Genomic DNA, 13,934 nt, shown 5'->3' with positions numbered 1-13,934 from the left:
GGAAATGCCAACTTCTGTCTTTGGTTTATTGGTCTTTCACAGAAATGATCTGCCCTTCTTAATCTTTATAGACTTTTCCTCCCCACTCTGCACATGTTGGATTTAGGGTGATGATAATATTAATTTTGGTACTTGTTAAGCACTTCTAATGGGCCGAGCACTGTAATAAGCAACTAGGGTAGATACAATGCAATCAGCTACAGTTCATGTCCCACATGGGGCTCATGCTTATGTGACAGGGAATCCCCATTTGAACCCCCATTTCACAGATGAGTGAACAGGCCTAAAGAAGTTAAGTGACTTTCTTAAGGCCACACTGCAGGCAAGTGGCAGAGCTGGGATTATAACCCAGGTCGTCTGACTTGAGGCTACGCTTTTTTCCACTGCTCTCTCCTGCAAACCCTCTGGCTGCTAATCCAAATCATCACTCTTGTCCCTGGAAAAGGACATGAGGCCATGTCTTTGTGGCCACATCATGGTTACCCTTGAAAATCAATGTATTCCCAGTCTGGAGGTCACAGCTATGAGCTTGTTATACTTGGCAAGGGTGAAACCTAGAAGGACTTCTGCCTTATTTTGAAACACATTTTATAGTCCGAGTTGTTCAGAATCCCATCCTCTCTTTCCTTTGTCCCATGGGCATAATTCACTTCTATGTAAAAACTGGCCAACCATTTGCCCAGTGTTTATTGATACATCTAATTGAGGTCTTCCTAACGTATCCCCAACACCTCAGGGAAGAGAAATCGGAACAGCTTGTGGACTCCAGGCATGAAGGTGAACAACTAATTCTGGAACTGCAGAAAATCAAGCAGGAGGTAAGTAAAAGGAAGGAGAGATTTAGTTTGTCCATTTTTAAAAGTGGTTGAGAGGATGAAGAATGCTTCCTCTAGATAGCGGCTTCTGGAAAAACACCTTAATCCCCTATACCCTCACCTTTGTTCATCCCTCTGAAATCAAATTTGATAAAAGCCACAGTTGCCTCTTCTGAATCAAGCTAATTTCAACAGGTGTGTGTTTTTGCATTTGATAATCTGTATATTTGTTAAACCAAAACACTTTGCTTGATACAACAATGTCTAACTGTAAACCCAATGTTGTTAGGTTTACTGGAAAATAAAAAACACGATACTCTGGGGTGGGTCAACGTGAGAGTTTCTGGCTGAGTGAGAACAGACCTGGGCCTCAAAGCTCAGCACCCTCAATTCTTTCTTGAGTGTATTTGCTTTTGTTGGGTACCCAGGGTCCACCAGTGATGAGGAAAAGGTCTTTCACATTTCACCCTGGGTGACTTTTGTGCCACTAATGTGGCAAACTGTAGCTTTTAAGGAATCTGTCCCCACCCTATTCATGTTGCTCCCTTCAGCGTCTTTCCCTCCAGGAGCTGCTGAGATGCAAATTAGTTCAATAACTATTACTTTGCTTGAATTTAAATAAAGAATGCCCAGAGCTCAGGAATGCCTTTGGAAGCCCTTTGTAGATTTCCATTTCTTGGAGAAAAAAACAAAACTACAAAATGTCTGGCCCGAATCCCCCCTACAAATTTTGGTTTTATTCTCTCCTCCTCCGCCGGCCCAGAATGTCCACCTTGCAGCTGATGCCCGATCTGCCCGGGCCTATCGTGATGAACTGGATTCCTTGAGGGAGAAGGCAAACCGAGTAGAGAAACTGGAGACGGAGCTGATCAGATGTAAAGAGAAACTGCATGATGTGGATTTCTACAAGGCTCGCATGGAGGTAAGGCTGAAGCCACAGGCCCTGCCATCTCAGAACTGCCTCTTGCTCTGCCTTGGAGGGTTGCTTGGATCATCCTCTGCACTAAGTCAATCAATCAATCATATTTATTGAGCTCTTACTATGTGCAGAACACTGTACTAAGTGCTTGGGAGAATACAGTATAACAATGTAATGGATATATTCCCTGCCCACAAGGAGATTATGGTTTGGGGGGAGAGAGATGAGAACCTCCTCTCTCACAGGTTTTAGTAGATCCAAGCCTTGTAGATGGGGCTTAAGCAGTTTGTTAATTGAGATGGGCACTAACTCTTCTATGAGCTGCAGTTTCACTGTTAGTTCATGTCCCACGTCTGACCTGGGCTAGTGGTGTCTCATCAGAGAAGCTGTGTGTTTTGGTGCTAATTCTAACAATACACAGCCACCTTCTGTCTCAAGTTTCTTCTGTCCAAATATGACTCCTTTCACTCTATCTACTCTCCCTACCTGCCAACCACAAAGCCTTCTGGAAGTAGAATTCTTTTGGCTTTGGGTCCTTGACAGGATCAGCCACTGCCTTCTTGAGTATTCCCCCGCCTGTCAATTAAATATGCATTTTATTCCCAACTCCCCACCTCAGTTAGAAACTAAAAATGGCTGTATCATGTATTACCCTAATAGCAGCCAATAAGGAATTTGGAAAGCTACACCCATTTTTATTTTATTGTAATTTAAATTTAACTCAACATTTTAAAAAAAATTAAAATATTTGAAGGGGAAACATACCAGAAAAAATTTTTGACCATTCAGGGTGTCATTCTTAGATTTCTTCCTCTTGAAACTTTAACTCTTTTCCCATTTGTCTTCTTTTTTTAATCGTATTTAAATACTTTATGCCAGGCACTATTCTAAGCACTGGGGTAGATGCAAGTTAATCAGGTTGGACACCGTCCATATACCACATGGGGCTCACAGTCTTAAACCCCATTTTACAGGTGAGGTAACAGACTGAAAGAAGTTAAGTGATTTTCCCAAGGTCACACAACAGACAAGTGGCAGAGCTGGGGTTAAAACCGAGGGCCTCTGACTTTCAGGCCCATGCTCTTTCCACTAGGCCACACTACTTCTCTAATTCACATTCACTCATTCACACTCGATGAATTGCTTTCCTTCCTTTCATAAGCATCTGATTTTGTGTTCTAATGGTGCTGAGCTTGTTGCTACTAAAGTCCTCTCAATTGCTCAGCCAGTCTTTTAAAATCTTTGAGGATGCAGAGGCTCTAGTGTCCTGGCTCTCACCCCATGTTTCAATAAGTTTCTGAAACTGAAAGCCCCAGCAGCCCAGGAGGGAAATCATACGTAGAAACACAGAACATAGAAGAGCAGCCCCCAGGGCTCTGAAGTGGGGTTCAGGTTTCCTTGCATTTCAGTCAGATTTGGATGTTACTTTGGTGGAATTTGGCTGACACTGGGACCAGGTCAGGTGGGCTTGGCTGCTGCTGTTTGGCTTGCTCAAAGCTATGTTGGTCATCTTCAAGGAATGTGAAGAGTAGACCCTCTTATGTTGCTTTAGAGCTGCATCAAGAAGTGCAGCACCCTGTATCCATCCCCACCTGGCCAAACCTGCCATCCATACCCCAGGCCAGCTAGTCAGCAGTGCCTAAAGATGGCACAAAATGGGTTGGCAGCATGCAGTGGCTGGTGTATAACAAGGGCAGAATTGCCTAGACTTCATAGATTGTGGGCCCTTTGAGGGACTGGGCCCACCTTTCCAGTGTTTAGTACAGTGCGCCACACACAGTAAGGGCTTAATAAATACCACTATTACTACTACTAAAAACAGGTTTCAAGTATTTAACATGAAAAAATAACTCAATCTCTTGGATTAGCCTACCTCCTTCTTTAACTTTCTGGAGTTAGTTCTTCCTATTTTCCTTGGAGATAATCATATTTTCTCTCTCTTTTATTTTAAATAGTATTTGTTAGGCACTTACTATATGTTAGGCACTTACTATAGAGAAGCAGCGTGGCTCAGTGGAAAGAGCACGGGCTTTGGAGTCAGAGGTCATGAGTTCGAATCCCAGCTCCGCCACTTGTCAGCTGTGTGACTGTGGGCAAGTCACTTAACTTCTCTGTGCCTCAGTTACCTCATCTGTAAAATGGGGATTGACTGTGAGCCCCACGTGGGACATCCTGATTCCCCTGTGTCTACCCCAGCGCTTAGAACAGTGCTCGGCACATAGTAAGCGCTTAACAAATACCAACATTATTATGTCAGGCACCATATTAAGCACTGGAGTAGATTCAAACTAATTAGATGGGACGAGGGACTCACAGGCTTAATCCCTATTTTACAGATAAGGTAAATGAGGCATGAAGTAGTGAAGGAATTTGCCCAAGGTCACACAGCCAACAAGTGGTAGAGCAGGATTAGAACCCAGGTCACTCTGACTCTGAGCATATACTCTATTAGGTCCACTGCTGCTGCTGCTTTCTTATTACTATTTGGCTAGTCCTTATGAGGGTCTATATTTTTAAATAACCCCGAGGGTTTCCCAGTTCTCTTTGGTAAGAATGGCATTTTCTCTTTCCATTCTCATAACTGTTCAACATTCAACAGTGAGAGGCAAGGTGGGGAGAAACATTCCCTTAAAACAGATGAGGAAACTGAGACCCAAATGATTAAAATAACTAGGAGGGACTGGACTAAGATCCTCACTGCTCTCAAATGAAGCAGGTTTGTGGCTGGGATACCACTGGCTGAGCTTTTTCCTCTTCTGTGGAGATTTGGGAAGGACTGATAATGACCTGGAGGGATTTCTGAAGAGAGAGAGAGAGTGTAACGGGAGTTAGAAGAGGATGAAAATGGGTACCAAATATCCAGTGGCTGTGCATTGCTTCCGCTGTGAAAAAAGTGTCCCTGCGTCTTGTCACTGGAAAAACCATTCTGAATAACTGAAAGCAGGTCAGGGAATGCAACTCCCGTCTTCATAGTGTTGGAAGAGTAGTGACTCCTGTTGTGTCACTGTTAAACTTGTAACCACAGATGAGGCCATTTGGTGGGGCTACAGAGAATGTACTACCCTTGCCTGCTGTGCTCAAATTCCTATGTCATTAGTGAGATGGGTGCTGGAGTGATGAGTGCAGGAGGGCTTCTTGTCTGATTCAGCCACCCTCTCCGTCTTGCCCCACAAACAACCTAAGCTCCCTGGGCTAAAGTGTTTCAAAAAGCCGAGTTGTGAAATGTCTGGGTTCCAAACTCAGCTCTGGTGCTGACAAATACTGCTCTGTGAGGAGAGAGCTTTGAGTTTTTTGAATTCTCAAAGTCCCCTCTCCTCTCTTGAGATAGGTGTGGTCAGTTACATGACTATCCTCTCAAAAATGTCAGCCAAGACAAGTCCCTGCTTCCCCTCTGGGCCAGTAATGCTGTGCTCTCCAAAGGAGCACACCTCAGGATGCCTGGGTTCCCAGTCCCATCTCTGTTTCGTACACTGTCTTCCCAGATCTGGATTTGGGATTTGTGGTGTCAATCCTATTTTTAAGTTCTGTGTACAACCAAACATATACTTAGTTCCCTTTCGTATTCGAAGAATACCCCATGGACGATGATATTCATCTCTGAGCGTGTGAGAGACTGAAAAGGCCAATACAAGAACCTCAGTCCTGGCCTTATTGTGCAATTTCTTGTATTGTCGGCATGTTTGAGATTTGAAGCAGTTAGAGCTCATTTCTCTTTGTCTCCTTGCCCCATTTCTTATGAAGTTTTGGCTCAAAAAGGGAAATTCTTTTCTCAATAGTAGTATATCTTGTTACTCTGTCCTCTTCCCTTTAGCTGGCACCTAGTTTTCACATATATTGCAGCATTATCTAAGGTTTTTTATTGTGTCCTTTAAACATTTCTTCTTTGTTTCCTGCTGTTCCCAATTTCTGCTCTCCATACAGCAGTTGTGTGTCTGTCCTGCTGTCGTTCATTTGCTTCCCATGCTCCACCTGTTGTTGATGTTCTGAGATTAGCATAGCTTTGGTGCTGGGATCCTACTTTTCGGAACTTGGTTGTTTTATGATACTGACTTGCCAATGGTTATGTAGTGGAGCCCATTATAGGTGCCTTTGGAACTGCCCATGGAGGCAGATGCAGTGCCTGTGTAGGATCCAAGTCTTGCAGCTGTAGAAAAGGTCGGACAACACTACAGCTCTGAGTACTTTTACTCTAGTTTGAAGCCTGATATCATGCAGTCAATACTGCAACACAAAGCTGAATGGTGTCACAGCATTATGTTACCTAGGCAGTACACATTGAATCACAGTGCAACTACAGTAGACAAGTAGAAAATGATATCGAGAATACCAGCCTGTCTTGTTGGGAGACTGTCATAATGTGGTGGCTCAATGTCTCAGGCTCCAGAACAAACTCAGCGTCTTTGGAGAGAAGCATCGTGGCTTAGTGGACAGAGCACAGGCCTGGGAGTCAGGATCTAGGTTTTAATCCTGGCTCTGCCACCTGCCTGGTGTATTACCTTGGGCAAGTCACTTCACTTCTCTGTGCCTCAGTTCCCTCATCTGTAAAGTGGAAATTAAGACTGTGAGCCCCATGTGGGGCAGGGACAGTGTCCAAACGGATTATCTTGTACCTCCCCACGCGCTTAGGACAGTGCCTGGGACATAGTAAGTACTTAACAAATACCATTATTATTATCATCATCATCATCAAGCTGTCCAACCTTCTTTTTGACTGCAAGACCTGGACTCCATATAGTCACTAGACAACTTATCTCAGTAAGGTCAGGAAAGGAGCGGCTCTGTTGGAACTGATGCTCCAAAGGGTTGTAAAACAAGGAAGCAAAAGTAAAAATGCCAGTAGGAACTGCAAGCAACAAAAAATATTTCAGCACAACAAGGACCAGCCTTTGTGTATGTTTACAGTGCAGCCAGGACTCTGGTTCCCCAGTGTTCTTTCTAGTACACATGTGCACTCAGGGATGCACATCTTCTTAGAGTACAAAGGACAGTTGGCTGTAATTCCCAGTGGTATTTGGAATTTGGAGCCATATTTGACAGCTCTTTATGGGCAGGAATCATATCTATTGACTCTTTTTTGAAAGTCTCCCAAGTACTTAGTCTGGTGCTCTGCACATAGGAAGTGCTCAGTGAATACCGGTGGTTGATTTAGTGCTTTCTCCTTCTTTCCCCAAAGTTCCCAGGTAGTGTGGCAAAAAGGGCCAATATGAATAATCAATATGTGTAGTTCAGAGCGCACAACTACACTCGTCTAATCAATGAGAAATTAAAAGTTTAAGATTGAAAAATCTATGATTAGAAAACACAGCAGAGAAGCCAAATAATATTGAAATAAGATTTCAAGATAATTAAAACAGATAAGCCAAGCGCTGTGCAAGCAGAGAGAAAGAACATCTGAGAAGAGTGTTTTTCTTTGGTGAACTAAGCTAACATTTGTTGAGCTGGCTGTGCACATGTATAAGAACATATAAAACCAACAACTTGCTGGTTTTATAAACAGTAGTAATAGTAATTATAATTATGGTATTTGTTAAGCATTTACTATGTGCCAGGCACTGTTCTAAGTTCTAGGGTGGATACAAGCAAATTGGGTAAGGCTCAGTCCCTGTCCCACGTGGAGCTCAAAGTCTCTATCTCCATTTTGCAGATGAGGTAACTGAGGCACAGTGAAGTGAAGTGACCTGCCCAAGGTCACACAGAAGACAAGTGGCAGAGCTGGGATCAGAACCCATGACCTTCTGACTCCCAGGCCCATGCTCTATCCACTATACCATGCTGCTTCTCAATATAAAAACTCTTTCCAGTAGTGGTAAAGGGAAAAAAATCCATACTGCTGAGCTACCTCTTCAAGCAAAGTGCATTTTAGGGTTTCTTTAGAATCCTTGGCCCTGTTGTCCTGGCGATGTACACTTGTGAGTACAAAGTTAATGAGTGATGTTAAAGTCTCCAGCCCTCAGTTAGATGAGTCCCTGTGTGTAAATAATGTTCCTTGGCATGTCTTCAGGTTGTTGGTTATTGTTCCTTACCTAGCGAGAAACCACTAGTTTTCACCATCCAACCGGGGTCTTCCCTCATCTCTAATACTGAAAATGGGAACACCTGAAAGTGAAGTTTGCCTTCTCCAGAGAAAACACCCTGCCTTTACTCTAAACAGGTTTCAGGATGTCAATTCAGATGGCTTCATCAGCCTGGGGATGCAAAGCCCCCTGGGCTTTGTGACTGTGTCCCCTAATCCTCCTCATTCCTTACTCCCAGATCCCAGTTTCTCTGGTCTTTTCCGTGGAGGGACAGTATCTTTGGGGTGACTGGCCTGCCTTGGACTGTAGGCCTGCAGGGTTGTGCTTGCTCTCTTTTATTTAGCTTAGATCAGTAAAATGAACCTGATGAAGCTCTCTCTCCCTTGTGTCTTATTCCCGTTGCCCTCAGTTGTCATAAGCCATGTCATTCAAGTTATGTTGGATTGTATTTGTGTCTCCTGACATGCCACCAAAAGGATAAGTTTTAAGAACTAAATTGCCATTTGGTTGAGCTCCATGAAATGTATACAATCTGGGCTCAGCTGCTGGGAGAACAGCAGCCAGCAGCTCCGAGCTCCAAATATAGAAGAGGCCACACCAGCCGGGAATTCGGGGCACATATCTCAGAGTTGACAACTTTATTGTCCTAGGATGTTACCGGACCATCAAAGGAACATAGAATGTGTGTGGCTTTCTTTCCCTTAGTTGATTTCCCCACCAAGGATGGGCAGATGAAATTCCCATGGGTGTTAACTTTTTCTCTCCAAAAGTAATGTCATTGCATGCCTTTTAATAATAATTAATAATTATGGTATTTAATAATAATAATGGTATTTGTTAAGCACTTACTATGTGCAGAGCATTGTTCTAAGTGCTGGGGTAGATACAGGGTAATCAGATTGTCCCACGTGGGGCTCACATTTTTTAATCCCCAATTTTACAGATGAGGTAACTGAAGCACAGAGAAGGAAGTGACTTGCCCCAGGTCACACAGCAGACAAGTGGCGGAGCCGGGATTAGAACCCACAACCTCTGACTCCCAAGCCCGTGCTCTTTCCAGTAAGCCATGCTGCTTCTGTTAAGCACTTGCTATGTGCCAGTCACTGTACTAAGCACTGGGGTGGATACAAGCAAATTGGGTTGGACACAGTCCCTGACCCTCTTAGTCTTAATCCCCATTTTACAGATGTTAACTGAGGCACAGAGAACCTGATTATCTGTTTCTCCCCCAGCACTTAGTACAGTGCTTGATACAATACTAAGAAATTAACAAATACCACTGTTATTATCATTATTATTCTCATTACCTCCTGCAGCGAGCCTTCCCCGATTAACTCCCAATTCCTTAGTCTTATCTGACTGACAGCCAACTCTAGCACTTTTGTGTATTGTTGCCCTTCCTTAACATTTGTGGTTATATGTATAATCAATTTTGCAAATATGTATTATAGGTAAATATTTTTATATCTGTACCCCCTGTTTACATGTACGCTCACCGTGGGCAGGAAATGTATATCATATCTCCATTGCTCTTCCCCAAGTGCTTAGTACAGTGCACTGTGCCTAGTATGTGTTCAAAAGCTATCACTACTACCAATACTCAGGCTCAGCAAGGGCCTAAATAAGTATAGTGAGAGAGGTGGCTCTGGGTTGCTGTGGCTCAGGATGTTTGTAAATTATTCAGGAAAGGCTTGTTGGAGGATGGAGGGCTTAAGCAGGGCTTTGAATATGGGTGAAACTGTAGTCTGTGAAAGTTGGGGAGGGAGTGGGGAATGGAGACCAACTCCAGGCCAAGGGGATCAATGTGTATAACAGATGGAGGTGGGAGAACCAAGAGTGAGGCTTAGTGAGAAGGTTGGCTTGGGAGAAACGAAGGAGTAGTAGCTTTGAAGAGAGCAGTTATGTGAAATGGGATGATTTGAAGAGCTTTGAAGCCGCTTGTCAGCTGGGTGACTTTGGGCAAGTCATTTCACTTCTCTGTGCCTCAGTTCCCTAATCTATAAAATGGGGATGAAGACTGTGATCACCTTGTATCCTCCCCAACGCTTAAAACAGTGCTTTGCACATAGTAAGCGCTTAACAAATGCCATCATTATTATTATTAAGGTGATTGGAAGGAGTTTTGGCTTGATATAGGCAGTTGTGGGAAATGGTTTCTATTGCCCTGTAGCTCTTTCTCCTGTATTTAATTTAAATGGGACTCTATTTGTGATACTCAGGTTTTTTAAATCTGCCACACTTTTTCCAGAGCTAAGTGTGGCAAGGCCCCTTAACAATTGAGATCAGAAAATAATCCTGGGTTTGAGGAGAGCAGTTTGCAGAATTAGAGATCCTCAGCCAAAGTACTAGGGAGTTGACTTTAGGGTGTGTTCTACTTGAAAGTAGATTTCTAATGGATAAAGGTTTGGAAGTCTTTTACTAATAAGCACATTTTCAATCCACTGAGTATGAAGCAATGAACTGGTTGAAACTGACTGTAAATTCTTTGAAGGCAGTGAGCATATGCCTTGCTTCTATTGTACTCTCCAAAGTACTCGGTTCATTGCTTCAAGCTTGGTGGATTGTGGATTTTTAGAAGCCAGGATTAGAACCCAGGTTCTTCTGACACCCAGGCCCGTGCTTTATCCACTTGACCTTGCTGCTTGTCTGTCTATGATATTTGAGTGTGTTTCCATCAGATGACAGGGACTTGAACTAGATCATTTCCCAAGAGGTTTTATGATTAGGTACCCATTATCTAGCAAGTGAAACTTGGTTTGGATGTGATAAAGATGTACTGAGTCCCTGAATACCTTTAGGTTCCTGATCCCCGACTCTCATCTAGCCTCCTGCCTACCAGTGAGCTGCCTGAAGCCCACAGCCAGGATGTTTGTAAGGCCCAGAAATAGTTTCAACTCGGTAAGCCCATGTGACAGCTAATCTGGGAGCTAAGGTTTAGAGGTCAGGCATCACCTGACACTACAGGACTGTGATCCAGTGGCACCCAGCCATCCATCAAACACAAACACTGCTGTATTGCTGCCCAGTCGTGAGGGACCGCAATATTTGCTTTCTCCACCTCTGGGGCTCCATTTCATGGACAGAGTGTGGGCATTGGAAATTCTAGTGGGGGTGGAACAAAAGCGTGAAGATTATTTTATTACAGTAATATTTATTTCACAGTTTGGAAAAGAGGGGTTAATAATGAATGGAATGATATAAAAATATCCCTCTTATCAATCTACAATTAGGCCAGTCACTTTTCCAATCAAAATGCAAGGGACTGGTAAAACTGACCCTCAAATTCATTTGACTCATTTGATTTGTTATTCTAATTAAAGGATATCTCACTTATTATTATCAATTAATAATAATAATTTTAGTACTATGTTAGTGGTCTGCCACGTGTTTGCTGCATGACCTTGGGCAAGTCACTTAACTTCTCTGTGCCTCAGTTACCTCATTTGTAAAATGGGAATTACATCCTATTCTCTCCTACTTCAACTGTGAGCTCCATGTGGGATTGGGACTGTGTCCAAGCTGATAACATGTATCTATCCCAGTTCTTAGAACAGTGCTTGACACATAGTAAGTGCTTAACAAATGCCATTTGAAAAAAACAAAAACATTGTTCTAAGTGCGGGGGTAGTTGCAAATTAATCAGGTTGGACACAGTTCCAACCCCACTTGGGTCTCACAGTTGAAGTAGGAGAAAGTAAGATTTAATCCCCATTTTAACAAATGAGGGACAGAGAATAATAATAATAATAATGGCATTTGTTAAGCGCTTATTATGTGCCAAGCCCAAGTTAAGTGCCATGACCAAGGTCATGCAACAGATATGTGTCAGGGCTGGGATTAGAACCCAAGGCCTTTGACCCCCAGGCCTGTGCTCTTTCTCAGAGAAAAAGGATTCACCTCCAAAAATGTATTCAGTTTTACTGCAGAACACTTGAAAATACTGATTCATTAAAATGTACTTTGACTTTTTTAAACACATTTTTTTCTGAAAGTCCTTCTACTGTATTGTTTCATTTGTTCACCCAACATTTCTGGGAGGGAGGTGGGTTGTTTTATAATGAGAATTTTGATGATCATCAATTCACAAAGATGTCATCCAAGTAATCAGTGCTGTTTATTGAACCCTTACTGTGTGCTTACTGGACTAAGCTCTTGGGAGAATACCATACAACAGTTGGTAGGCACATTCTCTGCCCGAAAGGAGCTTACACATCAAGTCAGGAATTTATCAACAAAGTGTCTACCAAAAGAGACCCTTAAATCTGGAGAATTTTTCTGTTAGATTGCAGCCTTTCATTTTTAGTGGGTATGGGAGTGAATTGGGGGATTGTTTGTCCCTTGTTGCTTTAGATGAAGTTATACCAAGGCGTGGCTCAAACGCAGGTAATCTTTTTTTTTTAAAGGCATTAGAATGTGTAATAGAAAGTGGAAGGAATTTATTTGTGTGGAATGGCATCCAGGGTTTCAGTGTTTGACCTTGTGTCTTCTTTTCATTTTAAAACAACAATCTGGGTGTTTTGGGGGGTTTTTTTCTTCCAAAGGACCACAGGATGGATGGCTAGGAAATTAACTGGGGTGGGGGGAGCCAAACGTGCACAGATTTCCCTGTTTTTCACCATATTACTGACAGAAAAATGAATTCCCATGGCAACCAAACACCAGGAAAAACAAGAGAGGGGAATCTTCTCGTCCATTGTTCTTTGTTGGATTCCCATTGCCCTGGTCCTCTTAATGAGTTGCTCTGGGCATAGTGAGCCACTGCTCAGAGTGGGTGTGTATTTCCTATGAGTTGCCCAGCTTTGTACACAGCTCCACAACTACTCTTTGAAAGGAAGCAGAGTTTCCTAAAGATCTTGCTGTAAAGCTCATGACTTGAGGGTGGCAGGGGAAATCTCTGAAGCCATTCCTCTTTTTGAGTGGCACAGACATATGGTATCTTGTGAACAAATGCAGCTTTAACACCTTCCAGTTGACCTTTAGCACATCTGGTGTGTTAACTGTTTAACAGAAGAAAACAAACTACTTCCTCAGACTGTTAAGAACCAAGCTAGGGATGGGGGTGTGTTCTAGGGGTAGGCTGTGACATGGGGTAAATTATCTCCAGAAAAGAATTTAATTCTACCAAAGACATTAAATCACATAATTTAAATTCAGTAAAACTTAAAGCAAAGTGTGATGTTTGGGGGATCTGAGATTACCTTCTGAGCTGTCTGGGACTGGGCCTTTAAGGAAAAGATTCTGATATTGAACCCAGTGGGCAAAAAAGCATAGACCTATGAGTCAGGACCAGGGTTCTAATCTTGGCTCTGTTATTTGCGTGTGGTGTGACCTTAAACAAGTCACTTAACTTCTCTAGGCCTCAGTTTCCTCAACTATCAAATGGGGATTAAATACTGTTCTTTTCCATGCTTAAACCCTGAGCTCACATGGGACGGGGACTGTGTCCAACCCGATCATCTTATATCTACCCCAGTGCTTAGTTCAGTACTTGTCACATAACGTGTGTTTAACAAATGCTATTATCGATGATAAGTATTATTAATTATTATTATTTTGCCTCTCATTCTGTCCTCTTTATTCAAGCATGTTACAGACTCACTGAGTATTGACAGTCTCATCAGTGCAGGGACAATATAACAGAGTTGGTGGTCACATTCCCTTGCTCACAAGGAGCTTACAGTCTAGGAGGGAAGACAAATAAATTTAGGATGAGTGCATACGTACTTAGAGGCTAAGGCTGGGGTGAATATTAAGTGCCTAAAGAGTGGAGATCCAAGTGCATAGATGATGCAGAAGGTAGAGGTAAAGAAGCAGCATGGCATAGTGGATAAAGCACAGTCCTGGGAGTCAGAAGGTCATGGGTTCTAATCCCTGCTCTGCCACTTGTCTGCAGTGTGACCTGGGGCAAATCACTTCACTTCTCTCTACCTCGGTTACCTTATCTGTAAAATGGGGATTGAGACTGTGAGCTCCACCTGGAACAGAGACTGTGTCCAGCTCAATTTGCTAGTATCCACCCCAGCTCTTAGTACAGTGCCTGGCACATAGTAAGTGCTTAACAAATACCATCATTACTGTTGTTATTAGAGGGAGTAGGGGAAATAAGGGCTTAGTTGGGAAAGGTTTCTTGGAGGAGATGTGATTTTAATAAGGCTTTGAAGGTGGGAGAGTGGTAGTCTGGTATTT

General features: G+C 42.9%; 1 protein-coding gene across 4 annotated transcripts in view; it reads left to right on the top strand.

Annotated features, from left to right (window-relative positions):
* The window catches only part of CCDC88C (coiled-coil domain containing 88C), a 172,320-nt gene that overhangs the window by 100,027 nt on the left and 58,359 nt on the right, over nucleotides 1-13,934 (top strand). For all 4 annotated transcript variants that reach the window (XR_003757430.1, XM_029058882.1, XM_029058881.1 and 1 more), the window contains exons 9-10: nucleotides 737-818; nucleotides 1,579-1,737. Coding sequence is in view for 3 of the 4 variants with exons in the window: in XM_029058882.1 (XP_028914715.1) it covers nucleotides 737-818; nucleotides 1,579-1,737 (241 nt within the window). In the remaining variant the exon portion in view is untranslated. The remainder of the gene's footprint in view (nucleotides 1-736; nucleotides 819-1,578; nucleotides 1,738-13,934) is intronic.

This window comes from Ornithorhynchus anatinus, chromosome 1 (genome assembly GCF_004115215.2).
Source record: "Ornithorhynchus anatinus isolate Pmale09 chromosome 1, mOrnAna1.pri.v4, whole genome shotgun sequence".
Lineage (NCBI taxonomy): Eukaryota > Metazoa > Chordata > Mammalia > Monotremata > Ornithorhynchidae > Ornithorhynchus > Ornithorhynchus anatinus.
The sequence above is the reverse complement of the archived record's forward strand: the minus strand, read 5'-3'. Positions and strand labels throughout refer to the sequence as shown.